Raw genomic sequence first — 22,687 nt, forward strand, 5'->3', positions numbered from 1 at the left:
ATGACAGCCCTGTGTTGTGCTGCTGTGCCTGCCTTATGACATGGGTGCTGAGGACCTGGCTTCTCATGCCTGTGTAGACCCTAACGCAGCTCTTCTTTAGCTGCGAAGCATATTTGTCTTATGTTTTGACTAGATCCTTCTCAAATTAGGACTTGGCATTAGATTTTGCTTAATGATTATTTTGGGCAGCTGCAAAAAGGATCATAGTTGGCAGTTTTTGTTTTGTTCTGTGAGATTTATGTTATATTAAAAAAAAAACCCACATGGATCCCAGGTGTTGGGTCCCAAGTGTTCTCAAGGTCATATGTATCTCTATAAGCACCACTCCATAAGTCAAAGTGAACATTCATGGCACTCAAGAATGTTCTAGGGGAATTCTGTGAAAGCTGTTAATTCGTGGTGAACCTGCCTTGGGCAGTCTCTGCTTTCCCACCTCTGCCTCAGTTTCTTGCCTTGCAATCAGAAGCCACCGGTGAAGTCTCAGCAGGCTGTTTCTTCTGAATTTCTCTCCAGAATTGACCAGATGCTCTGGCAGTGAGTAGCTGTGAGGAGGGTTCAGAGCATCATCCTGGAGCGCCCTCCACTGATCTTCCCAGCCTGGATAGCCCCTCCTTGTGGCCTTATGCAACTGAGGCAGGGTTGCATACAATAGGTGGTAGAGGGGCTGATGCTCAGGCAGGTCTTGGGACCTTCCCTGCTCCCTCAGGAGTGGTGTAAATAGTCAACAGAGCCCAGTTAATGTGATTCTTTCTCAAGATGGAACAGCTCAACTCCCCAAGATGACTCAGATACTCACTCACTACGTACGTGCGTGCATGCGTGCGTGCGTGTGTGTACATATGTGTGGAGACCAAAGGTCAACCTCACCTTCCTCAGTATCCTTATGTCTTTTGACATAAGGTCTATTACTGAGGCCAGCTGAACCTCAGGATTCATGTCTGCCTCTCCAGCACCAGGATTACAAGGCTGTGCCACCATTCCTGGCTTTTTACATGGGCACTGGACATCAAACCCAAATTTTCATGCTTACTGGCAGGCACTTCATTGATCAGCTGAGCACACCCCCCTCTCCCGCTACCCCATCATACCTTAGTCTTTTTGTTTTAGTAAAGCATTGCAACTCTCCAAGTGAGCATGTGGAACGCACTGGGGCTTGCCTCCTTTCTGGGTATATGCAACACAGGCAAGTGTGGGTCTCTGCAACGACATTCTTGGGCAAAGCCTAAGGCTGGGGTAGGGAGTGTGCCAACTAGGTGAGCAGGGGCATCCCAGGGATCAAGTCAAGCAACCAGCCTGGAGTGCTTCCTGCTCCAGCTTTAAATGGAAACGTCAGACAAGCACATTTGCAGAGCAGTGGCACCTACATCACTAAAATCAATTTAGACTTCTATTTCCAGCAAATGTCACAACTTGTGTTTGTCTCCCGTCTTCTAAAGATCAGAAGTTATTTGAAATGTGTGTCCAAACGCAAGTTGAAATCTGAGATAGCCATGGATGGAGAGGAAGGTTTCCAGGATGGCCATCAGGAGCCTGGGACATGCTGTTCCCAGAGGGAGGAAGTCACCCCCTCTGGTACCGACTTTGTGGGGGGAGGTCTGTAAGCCTAGCCATGCAGAGGAGTTAAAATCTGGCCATCCCTCTTCTACCGGTCACGGTGTTTGTTTCCAAGCGGTTTGGCTGGAATCTGAGCAGACAACTGCCTTCATGTTTTATACATTTTATTCATACATTTCTCCAACTCTGAAATGACGAAAGCCCAAGTCTATGGTTTCCCATTACACAGCATCCTACAGATATGTATATTCTACAAAGAATACTATGCAGTTTCTCTTCTTCCCCTGTCACACGAGATAACTGATTAGGGTTTCGACTTGTACTGTGCTGGCAGTGCCACCAGCATTGTGGTTGTTCAGGCGACAGGGCAAAGGAATTGGGATGGGAGGGCGTGTGCTAAGGCATGTAAATAGATACACACAGAGAGAAAGAAAAGCAGGACATTTACAAAGAATCCGAACCTTTCCAACCCCTTCAGCTCCTCTTGCAAGCTAAGGCTTTGCTGTACCCTGCAAATACTTACAATCGGATACGGTGAAATATACAACAACCATTAACATCTCTCTCTTTTTATCACTGAGACAATACTTCAAAACCTTTTATAAAAAGGCAATAATACATACAGAAAGAAAGAACACGTTGGCAAAGCTTTAAGCAAAACCAGCCCAGAACTGAGTCTGAATGGCAATGCACCTACACTGCACTGAAACACGATGCTGTGGTCTCAGCACCACCTGCCTGCAGAGGACATCCCAGGCAACACCAAAGACTGCAAATCAACCCCTACCCCCAATTCTTGGTCTCTGCCAAATGAAAAATAAAAGCAAGGCCTCTTTCTGTGGAGGAATGCCTACTTCTACTCTCAAGCACAAGTCCCTCTGCTGAGATGCTCTCCTAGGTCCAGAAAGGCTCAGCCCTGGACCTTACGCTTTCGCATGCTATAGACAATGGATTTAACTCCAAGCAGTAGCAAAGTGCTGAGTTTTCCCCATACACAGAGCTGGAGTTGTGCTTGGGGGCTAGAAATGAGGTCTCCCGTGTGTGGCTGCAAACATCTCCTTCCATTTTCTTTTGCTTGGTCCATTTGCACAGGTTCATTCAAGGGAGTTAATGGAGGGTTGGTGACAGGCGGTAGGAAGTCAGGCGGTTTTCTCCCATCCCCCTAACAGCTAAGACTTGGGGATGCCTGCCCCAGGGATGGGGCTGCTCTCTCCCTCTAGCTGCTGCTGTGGCCCAGGAAGTGTAAATGTGAAGGTTGGGACACTCTTCCCCCCTACTTCCTGGACGGATGTGATAGCTGAAGTTCACTCTGTAAACTGGGAGATCCTAGATGTCCCACAAGCTTAAGGCAAATGGACCCATGCAGCGCCCAAACACACTGGGCCTCACAAGTATGGTCCTGTAGCCAAAAGTGCCACATTAAGAGGGAGACCCTATGTCTAAAGGGGCCAGAAAAGGGCAAGTGCCCCCAAACAAAAGCAGCGATGAGAAGAGCATGCAGCCCTTCTGAAAGCCGTAGTGAGAAGCAAAGCATCTTCCTAAAGGAATTAACCAGAGGCGCGGAACAAAGAAGATGCGCACAGGGGCTTCAGTGTGCCTAGGCATAGACAGCCCGTTAAGAGAATAGGCTGAGAGTGTGGTGCTCCGCTCTGAGAAACCATCCACACAAGCTGCTTGCCAGGCTGCTGACCTGAAACAAGGAGTGATGAGGGCTGCAAGGGCCTGGAATGCTAATCAGTGTGCCCTCTCTTCTTTCCAAGGAGACATTTTTATTACGAATTCACTAACCAAGCAGTTCTCTCAATAATGTTAATGGCAAGCGAAGCTTAATTCTGCTCAGCATAAGAAACTGATCTGGGATGCTAATGGAACATCCCATCAGTGAGAGACAAGAGAATGCTTTGGGCTGCCTCATCCTAAAGGGGCACTTTCCACTCTGGGTAGCCCTTGCTTCCTGGAGGGTGGTTTAACTGACTGAACTTTCGCAAAGAATAAACTGGCAGCCTTAAAGAAGAGACACCTGACTGAAAAACAAGAGAACTCTGTGCTGTAAAGTGTGAAAAGACAGCAGAAGCTTTAAAGGACAGCTCGCCCTGCCCACCTGCTCCAGGACTTGGATGCTGGGAAGGGATCCCCTTCTTCACATGGTGGGGGACCCTGCAGCCTTATTTATTCAGCCACCAATAGGGCCGGCTGAGACTCTGTCTTCTGAATGCAAATAGCAAGAAGTAGGTCAACTGGTTTCTTTGCCTTCCTGAGCAGATATTTTAAACATCTCACCTGATGGGGCTGCATCTAAAAAGGTTACAATGTCCTCTCGACACTGGGAAACTTCCAGATGAGCTAAACTGAGTGACACTTTCCTTTTCAGTGTTGAGATAGAAAGACGATGCGCCTGAAAACTAACTACAGCCTTCTGATTAGAAAATCAGGTAGCTCCATCTTAAACAAAGAACTAAGGAGATCCAAACATTCCCTCTCCTGGTGTGCGGAGTAGGGCTGAGGTGGCAGAGAGGACCTGCAATCTGACTTTCCCACACTTCAACCGGCCACTGATTTAGTGATCTCTGATCCTTTGCTTTAGTTTTTAAGTGTGTGCATGTGTGTCTGGTTCTGCTGAGGAAATGGAGGCAGTCAGGAAGCTTTAGCAATATCCCGATTGCTCCAGATAGGATTGTACGCATCTTATTGACTTCAGAAGGGCTTTCTTCTCTAGGTCCTAAACACACTGCTTTAGAGTGTGCACTAGTGGAGAAGACAGACGGCCCGTTGGAGAAGTCACTGGGCTCTAGGTGCAGGCTTTTCACCACCTGCATAAGGGTGCTCTTCTCTCAGAGTCCCTAGAAGGTCAGTGAGGAGAGAAGTCCCCCAGACCCCTAAGAGCCAGCCACAGCACTTCTTTCAGTCTGGGGTCCCAGACATTTAAGCTGGCCTCATTTTTCAAGGCTCATTCTACCTGTAGGAATGCGGTCAATGGCTACAGACAGGCCTTACCAGCATCTTGAGTTGTGTTCTTAAGAGCATGTGGGAGCAGGAGGGATTCTACCAGAGGGAGGGCCAGTTCTCTTTCCCATGCCTTAGTTACAGTCTTCTTTGTGCTTTACTGGAAGAGGCAGGGCAGGTACCAATCCACTGACAAGAGTGGCTTACGGTCAGTACTACTGCACAAATGGTGTCTGGCCCGGGTGCCACTTAGATGGAGGTCAGCACTAGACAGCCCTACGCAACTCCTGGACTTTTCTCCCTCTACCTAGCAAGAGACCACTGTTGAGCCTGTCTCTGGTATGGTATTTTGTCACCCCACTGTGGGACCGAACACAAGTTTTTCTCACAATGTCTTGTTGGTAAGTTGTGACCCGTCTGGGCACTGACAAAGAATGGTATGGTGTAATAGCTGGGGAGGGCGGGGGCCTGAGAATGAAGAGGTGTGTGGGCACAAACGTACCTTCTCTCTTCAGTGCCCAAGAGGAGCTGTTCAGTCCAGAACTCGTTTTGCACATCCTGCCAAGGCACAAAGTGACGGAAGCCACCTAACCCACAAGCAACGAAAGCGATGATGTGTTTCCAAGGATCAAGTCATGCCAATGCCTTGTTCTCGCACACAAGAAGAAGGGGAGAGAGTCTAGTGGCCTCTGGCCAAGAGTCTGAGAATCCCAGTCTGAACCTCCTCTAGATTCTGACAGCATGGCAGCGGATGAGATGGTGAATGCTTCCAAAGCAACAAGGACAGGTGACTCCCCTGTGCCAAGGGATAGAGCAAGAGGAAGGAGTGCCCACAGGTGGCCCTTCGAGTCAGATGTGAGCCAAGCTGTACTCTAGCAGGCTGCTCTGTTGCCCTGCCAACTGAACTTATTCCTGGGCCTGCCATGGGTCAGTGAGCAGCTATCGAATTTTAAAACAGAAAAGATTACCAGCTTGGAGACCTTAACAAATCTGTAATGAAATGAAGGACCCAAAGGCATTTGATTATTGAACACATACAATGAAGTATATTTTAAAAAAATTGGTCAGACTGTCCTGTTAGTTATCATTTTAAAGGAATTTACAGAGCTGTTAAAGATTATTCTTTTGGAATAATTCAGTTTATAGCGAATGCCTAAACTGGTTTCTTCATTGCACAGTATATTCTCTTTAAATGGGTGCTTAAAACAATTACATACAGATTAAAAATCCGCATTTCTTTGCTTAATTAAAACATTAATACTCTTAGACAACACAGATCTGAAATGGCGAAACCAGCAATACCCCCTCCCCCTTACAACAAATTAAATTGAGACAAAATTACAAACACATTTCACTACATGATTATTAATTAATAAAAATCAGTTTCTTTTTTTTCTGTTTTATAAAGTTGCCCTAAATGCAAGGGATGTGCATAGGTTTACAACTTAGTCATAATAGCAATTTATTCTTATTCCCCTGGGTGTGCCCCGTGAACGGAATGTACTTTGCTGTAATTACAGATTGTTTTGTCCAACACAGACACACCGACAGCATGAACGCTCGCGACTGTCCACATGCATTAAGAGTCAAGACCCAACTTCAAATCTCTAAAAGGTTTACAGGGTGCTTCAAAGAGACAGTATCACAGTATCTGGATGTTACATAAAGACTTAAAAAAAAGAGAGAGGAAAAAAGGCCTTTAAAAATTTATGACTGTTTTGTAATCACTAGACTAATTATCTCAAATAAATAAAGGAAAAAAGATATTCCAATCCATAAAATCAGACTCTAAAAAGAATGTAGTGTTCCACCCCCAGTCAAGGTAACAGAATCATTGTTTATTATTATTAAAATAGATTATAGAAAGCAGCATCTATTTTGTGCAGTTTTTAGGGGCCTTTGAAATAAAAAGCTATGATTTCCAAAAATATAACATTCCAAAGGATTGAATAATACATACATTTAAAGATACATTTTATTAAAGTTTAGGAGAACTGATTAAAAAAGATACTGTCTCTTTAAATTAGTGTGTAATTGTTTTTCTCCTCCTATCTATTCGGACATGACAATAATTATAAATGTAGGTCACACTACAACTAGGTAGTCTCTAGGGACCACGACCTGTTGACACAAGGCCGATAACAAAGAGGCTTTTCCATGTAGGAGGTGGCTCCCAGTTTTAAACTCAGATAGCCAGGGAAAAGCCTAATAGACCCAGGAGACCGGGACCCACTGTGGGGCTGTGCACACGAGCTCGACAGCTTCCTCCAGATGTCTGATTGTCTCATCAATTTCGTTGTTGATAATTGTGAGATCGAAGTAGTGTGCATATGTTCTCTGTAAGACATCGGACTCCTTCTGCAGGCGCTGGAGAGATTCATCCTGGATAGGCGGCATGGCAGAGGGGCAGGAATGGGAGAAGGGAGAAGCAAATATTAGAGTCAGTTGTAGCCTTTGTCTGTCTACATCTCAGTTCACCCCAGTGTCAGAACCCCAGGTCCAAACTAAACAACGGCTGTGTGACAGAGGAGACGGTAGTCCCTGTCCTGTGAGGGCAGGATTGTAGAACTCCCACTGGCAACTGTGACTTGTTGACACGTAACAGGGGCCACTGTGAAAAATAGACAAAACCAACACTCCGGCAAATACACGGCCCCCACCCAGGCCTACCTGGGCCTATTCCCAGAGCCACGTGGGGGGAGGCCACACAAAGCATGGGTTTCCAGTGGCTACAGTTCTTTCACTATTCCTCTAAGCCAGGGTGACCAGAGCTAACTCCTATTTGGTGGGAGTACAGTGTGGCTGGGTTGAACTTTTGTATGCCTTTCCTTGGGTCTTAAAGCTTATTTGAGTCTTGTATGTTTGTGCTAACAAGCCTTGTCTTCGGGTAACAAATTAAGTTGTATTTTCCCCTTCTACTGGAAAGGTTTAGTGTGTTCCAGGAATGGCACACAATAGCCTTCATTGCACAGCAGTCCATGCAGAGGCAAAGCTTTCTGCATGTTACAAATCATGGCTGGAATAAAGCCATTTCCCAAATATAATAGTAACTGCCATCTGAGGAATGTGCCCGTCTGTACTAGAAACGGCCAGGCAAATGTTTGCACGTACTCATGTCTCGAAAACAACTGCAAAACCTTGAGCTTTAAGAAGGCTTGCTGAAGGGTAACACCCCTGTACACAGCTGGCCTCAGACCATCAGAACTCTCTTCAGCTTGAGCTAACACCAGGAGGGAATTTGGGGTCTCTAGCTTGTCCCATGAATATTGCTTTTCTTTTTGAGTCAGAGTCTCACTATGTAGCCCAGGCTGGCCTGGAACTTGGGACTCTCCTATCTTAGTTTTCCGAGTGCCAGGATTATAGGCACACACAATCACACCCACCTCTAATGCTCCTTTAGTCTTCTAAAGAGCCACCAGAAAGAAGGTCTGCTTCTCTGTTTAATGGGCCAGATCTTCCTTCCTCCTTCCTTCCTTCCTTCCTTCCTTCCTTCCTTCCTTCCTTCCTTCCTTCCTTCCTTCCTTCCTTCCTTCCTCCCTCCCTCCCTCTCTCCCTCCCTTCTTCTTTCTTTTCTCTCTCTCTCTTTCTTCCCTCCCTCCCTTTCCCCCTCCCTCCTTCCCTCCCTCTCTCTCTTCCTTTTCCCCCTCCCTCACCCTTTCTTTCACTCACTCTCTATCTCCCCTTCCCTCCCTCCTTTCTCCCTCCTTAATTTTCAAACAGGGTTTCTCTGTGTAGCTCTGTCTCTGGAACTTAGTCTGTAAGTTCTTAGGCTGGCCTTGAACTCACAGATATTCACTTGTTTCTCCTTCCTGAGTGCTGGGATTAAAGGGCTGTACCACCACTGCCTGGCAGGTCAATTTTTTTATGTTGAATTCACAAAGGTCAAGGTAAAATTCAAATTTGACCTTTGTGAGTAAAATTAACTACAAGCTTTCTTCTCAATCTGTCAAATACTAGGGAGTTGTAAACTACTGGTTGGCATCTTACACACACACACACACACACACACACACACACACACACACACACACACACAATATCCCCTTAGGAGTAGAAGGGACAGGGTCTCTGTGTAGCCTAAGCAAGCTTACTCTATCTGCATATACGTACATATCTATAGTTTTATGTTTATTTGATTACTAACCCTTTCCTCAGCCAGGGCATAAAAACTTACGTTGCATGCTCTGCCACTGCTATGTCCCAGAGTTAAGCAGAGTGGCACACACGGTACGTGCTTAATAAATGCTATTGAAAGAACAAGTGGTTTTTTTGACTGATACTGATCCCTTTAGGATTTATGTAAGTATTAAGTCTATTGTCAAGAGACTGGGTGATTGTGCTAGGAAATGGGGTTCAGGGTAAGAGAATCTGATCTCTGGAGAATGTCAAAACTGTGATACCTTCAGGGACCAAGGAGAGCTGGGAACTCAGTCCTGGCTAAACAGGACTCCTCCTCTTCTCATAGGGTACAGCTCTCTGGCAAGGACATGAGCAGGGAGGAAATTCTATTCCAGCCCTCTGCAGGACAGATAGGCACCACAGCAGCCAGGAATTCAATATTCCTATTCTGGGCACTTTGACCAATCAAAGTCTACTAGCTTAGTCACCCTCTACAGGAATTTCAAAGTAGGACTCAGCATGTTTTGATTATCAGGGTTAACAATCCCAATGACTAGTGACCTCAGCCACTAGTCACCTTCTGAGGTTCTAAATAAACATATTCTACTTGTACCTGAAAAGCAAAGTATTTTCACTGTGGCTCAGTTTCATAAGAAACAACCCCCTCTTTCAGCATACATATTTTCATCAGAGCCAGGAGTGCTTCCTACCAGTCCCTGGAGGCACAGTTCCTAAGAAGTCACTCTATGTGCCACAGGGTTCTATGTGCTATGTTCCTGGGCCCGAGACACTGCTAGCAAATTCTGGTTTGTTCAGAAGGTTGGGCAGATACAGACATTTAAGAAAATTTATGGCTAGACAGTTATCTTTACTGAGCGACAAAGCTCCCTTATATCTGCATCCTCTAAAGTGAGGCTCGGTCACCTTCACATATAAGCAGGTTTAACTCAGTGAAAACAAAATGCCTTTATTCTATCAGCAAAAGCAAGGATTTATGGGAATGAAATGTCTACATTCTACATCTATTAAAAGACACAGGCTGTGTTTCATCACCTCCTAGCTGGTACTTACAGGCAATTTTCTGCACCATTTTGGCAGCTATGGAAAATTAGTAAAAGGGCAGAACAGGCAAAAAACAAAAACAAAACAAAAACAAAACAAGGATGATAATTCAAGAAAAATACATAGTAACCAAGGACAAATGTTAATCACAATGAGGAGTTTGAAACACACAACTTTCTGAAGGAATATGCCTTTTGCCAATGAGATGACAAAGAACGGAGAAGGAAAACAGGAGCAATAAAGGTCACTCTAAATATTAAAGACACACATGACTTCCAAGCCTTGATCTAACTGTACTGCAAGATGGGTCAGCATTCACTGGACATAGTCAAAAGTCTGCTGATGGTTCTAGAACCTGAAAAAGCATGCTCTTCAGGATAACTGTACAGGAGCGTCTTCCCAGCTCAGGACCACAGGAAGCAGATGTGGTTACACTGTCAGCATGTGCTGCTGCCCTTACCTTCCAGGAAGGGAGAGCCTTTGCGAGGGCTCAGTACGACCTGGGCCAGCCTGGCAACTGCTGACTTGAACTGGCTTGAAAGCACCCAGAATTTATTCCTTTTGTGGTGCTGGGGATAGAACCCAGGACAATGTTCATGCTAGGCAAGAAGGCTCCCTGCCCAGGGCAGCTCATTTCTAGGTTGGGTAGTCTCCAGGGGTCTTCATAGGCAGGGTATCTTGGGCAGCCCCACTGAGGTCACAGATTCCTTATAGCCCCTCTTGGCTCCCTGCTAAGGAGGCAGCAGTCTAGTTGCTCCAGAGGGCAGGGTCTGCTTGGACACCTTGAGCCTTGGGAATTGAGGGGGTTTATGCTTGTACTTCAGAAGCAGATGTACTGATTAAGGCTGCAGGCTGTCCCACTGACTGGTCTAGTCCACATCATATCTCCTGGAACAGACCTCCTGCTATAAATGGAGATGGATACACTTCAGACTGTGCTAGGGAGGAGGCTGGAATTTGTCTAATATTCTGATCCCAGAAGAAACGCCCTGCTTAGGCAGTCTAACTCCACATATTGAACAAGGCCCTTGTACTCTGGAAATCAGAGTGCCCTGCAAAAGGACAAAGCAGATCTTTGCTCAGGTGTCTTCAGTACAAGACATACTACACATTCCTTACCATAGAGCATGCTTGTCCAGAGAAGGGGGAGTTCACTCTTACCTCATTTAAACCTGGAGTGATAGTTGGCGCCGCAATGAAGACAACAAAAGGAGCAAACTCAGCAGTTCTCAGGACCTTCAGTGCCTGTGTGGAAAAGGAAGACTCTTAGAAGAAGAAATAACCGAGACAACATGCAAAGGAGTCTATAAAATGTGATACAACTGAAAAAGTCAAGGCCTTGGCTCAAGATTTTGGCAAGTTATAATTAAATGTACCAACTTTATAAGTAATGTCCATTGCTTTTCTTGTAAAGGGTAGCTAACAGCCCACATAAGAGCTGACAAGTAGGACATGTTTCTTAGGAATCTCCTGACTTTGCCGAATTTATTTTCCTTTGTAATAGTTAGCATTGACTATGTCGGTTAATGTTCATTTAAACCTGGTGATTTTAGTTGATGGCAAATGCATTCTAGGTGACTTAACTCTGAAGGCTGGCTTTCAGAGATTGTAAATCCACTTTGTCACATACCAAACTGCAAACTGTTAAGCAAAGAGAGCAAAGCCTGGTGGCCATCACTGTGTGGTATATTCACATTCACACAGGTCTTCTGTTGAGAGGCCCTCCAGGGGACTCATGGGAGAAGGGGAGACCCTTGCCCAGGGCTGCAATCATGAAGTCCTTCCACTAAAGACACTATGTGGTTGTGGTCAATACCTGACCCATTTGAGGACATGGCATTCAAGTGGAAGGCCCTTTGAGGTTACTACTAGTACATTTCCAAATTGTGGCAAATCTGTTTCTGTTCCTCCCTTGGGAAGCCAGAGTACTCTCAGAAGTAATAAATACCATCCCAGTCCAAAGTTGACCACACCCAGGTACCTAATCCACACAGGACTGACATGGAAGTGACCCATAGACATAAGGAGTAAATGCCTTTCTGTTCTCTATTTAATTTTAGTTCTCTTTCCCCTGAGATAGGGTCTTAGTATACGCAGGCTGGCCTCAAACTGGCAATTGGCTTGCTACTGGCCTGGGGCTTCATGTGTGCACCACCGTTGCTCTTTATGCAAGAATCAAACATGCCTATTTTGTTACCTATCTATTTTGCTTTCCAAGTGATCTTTACTTGTTTTCTTTCCCCTGTTTCTTATGCTCCATCCTTAGCCTGGTTTATAGTACTAGCCCTGAGACTGATTTCCTGCCTTTAGTTTTGGGACTATTAAATCCATATTACAGCCCACCACTAGATGGTCTTTCTGGAACACAAACTCCATCTTCTGCTCCTAACCTTTCAACAGCCCCCTCTGCAGTGCAGGCAGGGAAAACACATGCTCCTTTAGCATAAAGGCTGAGTCCCATGTTTAACTTGTTCTGCCTAGCTCTGCTCCATCCGCGGGGTACACTGGCCTTACTGAACAACTTTCAGTCTTGAAAAGGCACAACTCTTTCTGGCTTCTTGGCCTTTTTGCTTGGTGCTTCAAAGGAACCTACCCTCCCTTCCCACCCTTTCTCACTGTTCTTTCTGTTTGGCTGAATAATCCTTCAGAACCTAGTTTCTGGAAAGATTTATTTTTTGAAAATGATCTTATACAGACAAGAATGACTTCAAATTTCTAGTTCTCCTGCCTTCATCTCCCGAGTGCTGGGATTATAGACATGCCCAGTTTTATGCGGTGGTGGGGGTTGAAGCTAGAGCTTTGTGCACGCTAGACATGCATTCTAGCAACTGAGCTGGAGCTTCAGCTCCAGATCCTCTTGTGCTGCTGTTAGCACACCTGGCAGTTTCTTTGGAAACTTTGCCATTGGGCTCTGAGGCCCTGCTGTGTGTTCCTGAAGTAGCCATTAATCACACTGGAAATACAGTCACTGGCAGTGGCTTGAAGGCAAAGGCTGTGTCTTGTTCAGTTGTTTCTCTTATACTCAATATGGTACACCATAAACTGCCTTTATGATTCAGTAAAAATGCAGAAACAGTCAATCTAGTATGTACACTACTAATCCTGGCCATCACAGTAGGTCTAACTGGACAGCCTCTGCTCTCCTGGCATCTCTGAGCACACGGGATTCTAAGATGCAATCCGATATTGAGTCTAGGCTGGCGTGCACTAGGGTTCTAGCTCTAGTCACATGCTGTCTTTGGTGAGGGAACCTGACTCACTTTCTTATCTGTCCAAATCTCTTTATTCTACTAAGAATGCTTTCCAAGTCTGCCCATGTTCATTCCTGATAGAGGCAGCTGCCCATTTCTTTGTTCACCTGCTGTGACTGAGCACATGATTTAAGTAAGCCTAACCAGGGTCCTTATTTAGAAATGGTCACTTTGTCACTATTATCTTGGCTCTTTGTTTCTTCCTTCCTATGCTCTGGCAGCAAGGGAATACAACATCAGGCAGGATATAAGTTTTTCTCATCATTTCCACTGGATACACACACACACACACACACACACACACTTTCTCTCTCTGTCAATTAAGCTGTGGAAACATTCTCCTTGCTTTTCTCCCCGAGGTACCTCTGAGTGCCAGATAGAAGTGCACACAGCTTGTATGCTGAATGGCATTCACAGAAGACAACAATACCCCAGGGTGGAGATAGCTTTCTTCTTCTTAGTTGCCCACCCTGCTCGCCACCCAATCCTGTGAGTGCTTTCGATTCTAGCCTGCCATCATGCTACTGCACAAATTCGTTCCTTGAAAAGCAGCAGTTCAGCTCCCAGTGAACTAGCCAAACATGTACTGTGTGCTGCCCCAAGTCTACAGCTGTAAATAAGGAGGGCCACCCAACTCTTAACTGCATGAAAGCCCCGAGGAAGGCCATGTTTATCACATTTCCAGAGGTTTCTTGTGCCTAAAAATCAGCTCTAGGTTCCTGCCCCTGCAGCTGACAGAAAGTTTAGAACCAAATTTAATGCTTAGCATAAGAACTCCAGCAGTTTCTGTGGTTAGCATACTTGTTCCTGCGTCTTTTTCATGGTTTTCTATTTCTATCCTATATTATTGCATTTTCCAAAATACCAACGTGACTCAAGTCCCAAGTGCGACTTTCCTGTCTCAATGGGCTTCAGCAGCGTCAGCAGCGTCAGTGCGCATCTCCTCATTTGCTTCTCACAAGCTCTATGCTCACATCCTGCTCTAGGTATGGTTTTCAAGCAGGAGCCATTTTAGGTTCAGGCTCTTGGCTGAAGTTCAGAGTTACTTCAGGGACAGGAAATGGAACTACTCATAAGGAGTCCCCTCCCTCAGGTGGTTAACATAGGAGTTAAAGATGAACTCTAAACCTCTGATTTAAGGGGAGATACAAATTTGTTAATAGTCACAAGCAAATCTCTCTTTCTGGAAGGGAGGAGGGGAAGAAAGAGAGGGAGGGAGCGAAGAAAGAAGAGGAGGGCATGGAGGGAGAGAAGAAAGGAAAGGAGAGGAGACACATACATACAGAGACAGACAGAGAGAAAACACACACTCTAGAAAAACCACTGGAAACATACTGGATTCAAATAATCATTCGATTCGTACCAGATTTAAAAAGTGTCATTCATTTATGAGAGGTAATTTATGGAGATAAATTCATTTTTATAGCTCATCTATGTATGACCAAGAATTAATCTCAGGTTATCTTGCCAAGGAAAAAGAACTCATTTGACCCAAGGATCTAAGGTGCAGGTCTCATCAGACTAATGTAGTTTGCAAAGTTACAAAGTATACAGGGCAAGCAGCTCACTTATTCTGGGACACAAACACAAGGGTTTCAGGGAGAGTACAGTGCTAACCAGAGAACAGAATGGCCTCCGGTTCTGTTTACGTTTTGGTACTGAGGATGGAACCTAGGAACTCCTGCATGCTAAGCAGTGCCCCTGCCAATGAGCTAGGCCCTTGGCCCTGACTCTTTTTTTAAAGTTCAGGTTTTTACTAAGTTTGAAATTTTTCTGGATGGCAACTTTTCTCTCTTTGGGCAAAGGCAAAGCTACAGATAATCTGCTACTAACGGTTTTGGACATAAAATCTGGCTATATAGTCCAGGTTGCCCTTAAATTTATGATCCTCTTGCCTTAGCCTCCTGAGTGCTGGCCTTACAGGCACGCACAGCTATTCCCAGCAACTAATATTAACTTTGTAATGCTTCTGATTGGTATGGAGTTCAAGTTGAAAACCATTATAAGTTCCAATTACCTACTAGTTATTATTCTACAGTTCTGCTTTATTGGTGTAGATTAGTTCCTCAGGTTTTATTTTCAGGAGAAATGAGCTTTATTGTATTTTTTTCAGGTTTAATCTCCCTATGTACTTTTCTAGATGTTAAAAGAAAATAAATGAATGTTTAAACTGTAGTGTTATGCATAAGGTGGGAGACCTAGAGGGTGTTCAAGGTTTCCTTGCCTACAATGGCACAAAAGGTTGGGATTTATCATAAAAAAAAGTAACAAAACAAACAAACAAACAAAAAAAACCCAACCCAGTTCAAAGCTCATTTTCTCCCGGCTGGAAAAGCTTGTTTGATCACAATTACATTAAGTCTGTTTTCCTCACCTATGGCAGTACATACTGACAGCATTCACTGAGCTTACCAGGACTGGCAATATAGGGCTATAATCTCTTGTTATTTTGAAAGCAGCCAGGATACTGTTTTTTTTTTCCCCTAATTTGGTATCACTGTCATGGCCCTCTAGGTTGAAATTGGATCACCACAACTTATCTTAAGTTTAGCCTCAATTGTTTGAAATAAATTAAGATGGCACAAAGCATTAGGCATGTCCTAAACGAACTGAGCACCAGTGTTAGGTGTCATACAATGGGCCACCTATGGGACAAGTGGATTCAGCTGTCATAGATGTTGAGCAGATTAAAACAAGAAAAGCCACACGGCACTTTCCCTCTTCTGGGGAGTTCCTGAGGTATATGCAGAGAGGAATTTCATCCTCACCAGCGTATCTCTTTAACTGCATTCTTAGCTTATGCATGTACATAGCATGACATATTAGTGCTTTGTTGAATCAGAGTTTCTCAGATACAGTGGAAGCCTTAATCTAAATGGCTGGGGTGGGAAAGGGGCACTGAGGAAAATGTTTTAAGAACAAGGCCCTGCCTGAAAGTAATTCATTCATAGCCACAACCATCCTGAAAGTGGGGTGAGGGTGCTCCCCAGCCCTGGAGAGAGTGGGCTGAGTGCAGGGAGGCCCAGGGGAACCCTCCTAGTATAGACTCCATAGATAACTTAGATTATACTGCCATATATAGCATCCAGCTAGGAGTCTAGACCGGGCAGGAGAGTCTGGGACCAGAGTGGTCAACCAGTTCATACAGGGGCCAGATGGCCCTGGCCTATCCTAGGGCAGAGGCCAGAATGCTTAGGGCCTGCCCTCAGGGGCCAGTGGAACTGAGAAATCACAGTTGTGAGAGGAGGGGAAACAGGAAGCAGGAGAGGAGTGCAGGTGAGCTCATCCAGCAGTCAGGGCAGCAGGGGCCAGTGTGCCCGGCAGGAAGAGGTGCCGGGCCAAGTGCAATGGAGAAAGGATCGATCTGCTGTGGACGTCCTGATGAGTCTGAGAGATGGGTCTCCCGCTCAGCAGTGCAGAGCAGTGCATGGCTGTGCAAGGGCAAGGGACAGGGAGAGCTGGGTGCTATGAGTGGAGCAGCAGCGGCAGCAGCGGTGGTGGTGGTGGTGGCGGTGGCGGCGGTGGCAGCAGCAGCAGCAGCAGGGAAGGCAGAAAGCCCTTGGAAGTGGCCTGAGGTAATGCAGAGGGATCTGAGGAGCCCTGCAGCCAGCATACTGCTAGAGACATTACTACCAGCAGAAAACGACGTTCAGGTGAAGACCAGTGTGGAACCCAAGGAGAGGATGTCGAAGACCAGGACCAGGATTGAGACTTTGCCTCTAGCCACCCCTGGCCAGAAGATTTTTCCAATCCCTAGTAAGGAGGGATTAGTAGTTAAACAAAGATCAATCTGTGTTACACATCATCATATTTAGTTCTATATAGGTCCAAGTTAACCATTAAGTAAACTACAGTGTTTATTGTACTCCTCCCTAGCCCCTAACCAGATCCTACTGTAGTTTCCAAAGTTCTGAGTTCAAGAACCCCACTTGGTCTATAATGGAAATGAATGAAACTATTGGCCATAGGTTAGACTCTTGGAGCCCAGCAACTGAGCCATCAGGGCCCAGGTCACACAGACTGTAAATCTAACGATTTACGGATGGCTATGAGACCAAGTCTCATGTAGTGACCCCTCAATGGGGATTTTCCCTGCCTGCGATATGTACCTACGCCTCCTCCTGCTTAAACAGAAACTGCTCAACTAGGGGTATCTCCATAACTCAGCAGGTGGTCTACCCATTCTAGTCTAAGTGATGAAAGGCGTGGGGGTATAGAGCCATCACAGAAATGGCACACCTGAGTCCTGAGAGTCCCCAGCAGCCTGTCTTGGAACTTCCTCTGATGTCTATCACTCCCAAGTCCTTCTCCTTGTGCCCCACTTCTACCTGGCTTATGCTCAGACTTGAAAAATTAGCTTGTCAGCATTCCTGTTTTGTTCGTATATGCTAAGCATGTGCCCACCTTACTGCTGAGAGGCAATGATGTCAATCCCTATATGACGTCTTCAGTTTTCTCTTTCTCAAGTTCCATCATTGCTACTGTTTCCTACATAAGACTTGTTTACAAATTATTAAACCAATCATCTTTGTACCTATCTCCTTTTTGAGTCCTCCCTGAGTTTTCCACTTCTGTCCTCAGGAAAGGAAATCGCAGAGGCTGAGAGCCACCTAGGCTCTTAATCCCTGCTTCACCTAACGCTGCGTAGAAGCACTCACAATCACTGTCATGAAGCTACAGCTGTTTTACATCCAGACCCCAGGATCAGTTTCTCACACATGATCGACCTAAGATATTGGCAGATGCTCTACTGGGCCAGCATGGGCTGTACCAGGAGATCAGAGGAGGGCTGCTGTGATAAAAACTGTCAGAGCCTCATCCTGAGGGTGGGTAAGTGGAGGATTTCTGGCAGGCACAGACCCAAATGGGCACTTCACCGAGCTTCTGAGTATAAGCCGCAGAAGAGAACAATGTGCTTATTGAATGCATGTTGTGTGCGCTGAGTTCAGTGACTGGTTTACATCCTAGACTATTGACCCAGGCAGTTGTGAGAACTGAAATTTTCCTGTGGCTTAGAAAATTATTTCCGTGACTCCAAACTTTCTGATGGCATTTTGGATTTCAGAATCTGAGCTTATCAGCATGCAGGCAAGACGGAGTGGGTTCAGGGTGGCTTGGACATTACCTGAGGTTCCACGTCCAGTATTGCGATCAGCCCCTGCTCGTGGATTTTCCGAATGGTCTCCAGTTTTGTCCCGTACATTGCGTCCTCGTGGCTGCCATACTCCAAGTACTCATTATTTGAGATGTCTTGCATCATTTGGTCATGAGATACAAAGTAATAATTCTTGCCATTTTCTTCATCTTTCTTTGGAGGTCTGGTTGTATCTGCAAAGTTCCATTCATGAGAGGTTTAAATGGCTGGACTGATGAGTTATACTCCCAATGAACTTACTCAACTCAATCACTGTGTGTGTACATGTGTGCACACTCCATGTTGAGATACAGGCCTCTCTGCATATTAGACAAGCACTCTACCACTGAGCTGTAAACTTAGCTCCTCAGTTGTTTCTTAAAAGCTGATGAAACCAGGTATGATAGCACACAGCTGCAACCCCATCACTTGGGAGGTGGCAAGGGGAGGATTACAAGCCCAAGGCCAGCCTGGGATACAAGAGACCTTGTCTCAAAATGAAAAGAAAAAACTGTTGGTTCTTTAGACTGTGTCATATCCTCTGTTTCCATCTCCAGTAACATTGCATAAGCAAGTTAAAAACCATATTTATCTGTGTGCAGCAGCATAGCAGATTTTTTTGGATTGTTTGTTGTTTGGTGAATATTTCAGTGTTGTGAGAGATATTTCATACTGTCCTGGGAGGAAAGACAGAGTTGTTTTTTTAATGAAAAATGGCCCAAATAGAGTCAGGTATTTGAATACTTGTCCCCTGTTGGTGGCACTGTTTCGGGAGTTTGAGTCTTTCTAGAGGAAAGGTCACTTGGAACAGAATTTGAGACTCATAGCCTTTCCCCATTTCCAGTTTGCTCTCTCTGGTTTGTGTCTGAGGCTGGACATGTGATCTCTCAGCTTCTTGCTCCTGCTGCTATGTCTACCTTGCTATGGAACTGTAAGTCAACCAACTTTTTTTTCTTTCAGTTACTCTGGTAATAGTATTTTATCACAATGACAGAAAAATAACTAACTGACTCAAAATTAACATAACTCACTATCCCTTAGCTTACTTAGGTCCCGTGCAGAGGAAGAAAGAAGGAGAGGATGAATAACTACGTGTGGGGATTTCCATTTAAACGAATGAAACAGTTCAGTTTCTTATTTCACATTTCAATGGCTGGAGAGCCACAAAGGACTACCCTACTGGACAGTTCCGATACGGAAACATCTCCTATACCACTTCCCAAATGAGAATGTTTGTTGGAGGATAGCAAAAGGCACACCATACTGAAAACACAATGGGCTTAAAGACATGTGGCTAGGATTATCATAGAAGGACTAAACCAAAAGGTGAGGCAAGGAAGTGGTGAACTGGTTTACAGACCAAATAGTGCTTTAGAGATGTTTCTTGTTTTTAATGTTTTGAGACAAGGTTTTACTTTGTAGCCCTGGTTAGCTTGGTTCTTTGTATGTCACTGTGTCTGAACTCAAATCTGTAGCCAATGCTGGCTTGTTTCCTGACTGCCATGAGGTTAAGAGCTAGGACTTAGCCACCATCTGTTTCCTATACCTACTCTTGAACTTTTTGTACAACCGTCAAGATTGCTTCATTTCACAGTTGAGGGAATGAAAGAGGGCAAGAGGCTGACAATATGAAACAGACAAGTAGGGTGATGGAGAAATATCACAAATTTGAATTCCTTATATTAAACAAAAGAGAGTTCATTGCCTGGGTTTTAAAGAGATAAGAAGTCAATAATGTATGTAATGATTGGTGGAAACATGGTTGTATCAGATAAAATTATAAAACAATTAAAGCTTATTTTTAAAAGAATCATTCATCTAGATAATATTTATGACATACTGTTGGAAAAATTAGGTTAGAAACCACATGGCTAAGGCTAATGCTGTAACTCGCCACTGTGCATATGTTTACATTAAGAGAAGTCTAGAAGGGGTTTACAACAAATATTTGTGGTACTTCTTGTTTGGAAAATGATTTTGAAATTATCATATATTCTTCATTGCTCTTGTTTTGGATTTTACAAATTTCCTATAGTATACAATCATTATTTACATAATTAGAAAAATATGCATATTACAATGACAAGAACATGATAGGATAAAGAGAATTCAGATTGATGCATTGCTTACGTGGAATAGGGTAAGCAAACCGGTCCGGGTGCTTTGTGATGAGGGTGTTTTTTATGTGTCTTCTCCCAACACCATGTGCACCTATGTAATTTTTGAAAAGAATGGAAAAATTAACAACTAGTAAATGTTTGTAGAATGATTTGGAGGTGAGAATAAGCAAGCCACTGATACAGCTAAACTTACCTAATAAGACTAGTGTTTTCCTTTTGAATGCAGGCAGTTTGACGACTTCTTCATATGTGACAAGATCTAATTGATCAAACACTAAAATGCAAAGATTTAGAAGAAAGGTAAGTTTACGGGATGGATATCGCATGCAGGTGATTTATAATTTTATTGGAAAAAAACTAAGTTATAGTAACAGCATGAATTCTGTTTATGATATGTAGCCTACATGTGATTTAATTCATAATGCCATTATGGGAGAAAGTTTCATTTTTAAGCCCATGAAAATGTACTTGAGAACCAGGAACAACCAAAGAGATGATGCGTACATGCATGAAAGTCCAATTCTAAAGGATACATCATATTTTTTCATGCAGTATTCCAACAAATCATTTGAATTCACTCAGAACCACATGCTGTTCATATTTTCACAATTCTAAGCAAGTAGCAATATTCAAAAGAAAAAGTCTTTGGGCAGCAACCAACACAAGTAGAGAGCATGGGTGCAAGTGAAATTAGCGAGTAAGGGCCAGCTGTAGCACATCCAGAGATGGGTGAGAAATGCATGGTCACCCAGTTTTTATTTAATGCTATTGCCTTTATTACTTCTTAAGAATTGATGAAGGTGGCATGTTATAATCTGTCAAAGCCAGGTTCTGGCCTTGAACTCACAGAGATCCGCCTGCCTCTGCGTCCTAAGTGCTGGGATTAAAAGCGTGTGCCAGCACCACCCGGTATGAAAGAATTTTAATAAGCTTTTAGTTGAACATTTCACAAATTTGCTGTAACTCAGGTCTTGGGAAGGCATGGGTTTTAAGCAGGGAAACATGCATTCCTGGCCCGGAAACTATGTCAGCCATTAATTATATGGGAAGCCCTATAAGAAATCAGGATGCGCAGGATGGAAATAATCATGGCGAGGCTGAGCTTAGAAACCTTTGAGAAAGGGTAGTTCTTGAATTATTATAGACCGAGAAATACTTTTAAAATGTTTCAGAAACGTGCTTCTCAATAACACTATGGCAAGACCAATGTCAAGCAATACGGGGAAGTTATCATAGTGAATGGCCATGGCTCTTGAAAGGATCTGATTCTCAGACACATTTGAAAATTCTCATAAAAGGCTAAAATCAGACATCTGTGTTTCCTGTAAACTGCCCACCCATGGTCATACCCAACTGTTATCAAGTACACAGTGAAGTTTCCTCTTAAAAGATTGAGTTCTCCCAGGATTTCAGAGGGGTGAATTATTCAGTGAATTGGATCCCATGGCTGAATCATGCAGAGAGCGTCTGCTCCCTGAAACAATATGGCCAAATGATCTTGAGAATCAGCTCAGCCCTTAACATTTGTGATCTGCACAGTAGAAAAGAACCTTATGATGCAAAATAAGATACCACAGAGCTCAATAGACCACAAGCAAATAAAGGAATGAAAAACATAATTCTCAAAATATATAGAGAAAGGAATACAATATATTAAAATAAAAGCTAGTGTATATTAATGGGTCTTTCTGCATTTGTTTTCTTTTGATAACTTGATTCTATAAAAGCTGAATAAAAAAAATCTTTAGACCGATTTCTATATCTCTAGCAATAGCTTATATTGGAGAAATGTTTGCAGAATGGCATGGCTACAAAATTAAAACGAGCATGAGACTCCCTGTGGTAGAGCTAGTTTGCTGTGCTACAGTGCTAATGGAATAACGAGAATTGCAGAAATAAAAGCAGGAGTGCTTATGGCACTGCTTTCTGTGTCCACTGCCTTGAATATTTCCATCAAGGAAAAGTGTGCTCATGGGAAGAAGTGCATCGGCAAATTGATGTGTTTTAAGCTATACAAATATCATCAAGTGTTTCATGAAAGAACAAGGTGATGAAGACACAAAGTTTTCTGAAAGGTAGACACATCTCTCTCACTCTATAGAGACCTAAGTTGAGTCTTGTTTTTATTTATGCCTTTGTCATTTTCTAAAAGTACACAAGTTAGGGATTAACAATCAACATACCACAAACAAATGAACAGATAGGTTAAACATTAGAATCTTAGCCATGAATGGTAGTATGAAGAGGTTACTCTGGTCTAAATAAAATTGCCACATAGTCATAGGGTTGCAAAACAAAGCAAAACAGGATATTTGAAAGCAAGATATACAAGGAATATTAGAAGAACACTTAAAGACTGAACTTTTAAAGGGTTTAAACTGCTTGCTGATTAAAGAAAAAGGACTTAATAAAATGAAAGCATCAAGAACACAGAGGCATAGTCATTCAACAGGTTACTTACATGCACAGAGGCCATTGGGAGTGAGACAGCATGAAAAATGTAC

The 22,687-nt window shown here is 43.9% G+C and overlaps 1 protein-coding gene across 13 annotated transcripts in view; it reads right to left on the minus strand.

Annotated features, from left to right (window-relative positions):
• Positions 1–1,736: 1,736 nt before the first annotated feature.
• Positions 1,737–22,687, minus strand: part of Cask (calcium/calmodulin dependent serine protein kinase) — a 352,639-nt gene continuing 331,688 nt past the window's right edge. For 8 of the 13 annotated variants that reach the window (XM_057758916.1, XM_057758917.1, XM_057758925.1 and 5 more), the window contains 5 exons: positions 20,377–20,457; positions 20,194–20,274; positions 18,055–18,257; positions 10,840–10,923; positions 1,737–6,879 (listed from right to left, as the gene is read on the minus strand). In XM_057758916.1, coding sequence (XP_057614899.1) covers positions 6,703–6,879; positions 10,840–10,923; positions 18,055–18,257; positions 20,194–20,274; positions 20,377–20,457 — 626 coding nt within the window. In that variant the 3' untranslated portion in view covers positions 1,737–6,702. The remainder of the gene's footprint in view (positions 6,880–10,839; positions 10,924–18,054; positions 18,258–20,193; positions 20,275–20,376; positions 20,458–22,687) is intronic. The other 5 variants (XM_057758918.1, XM_057758914.1, XM_057758926.1 and 2 more) reach the window with 1 other exon arrangement.

Source organism: Chionomys nivalis, chromosome X, assembly GCF_950005125.1.
Source record: "Chionomys nivalis chromosome X, mChiNiv1.1, whole genome shotgun sequence".
Taxonomy (NCBI): Eukaryota; Metazoa; Chordata; class Mammalia; order Rodentia; family Cricetidae; genus Chionomys; species Chionomys nivalis.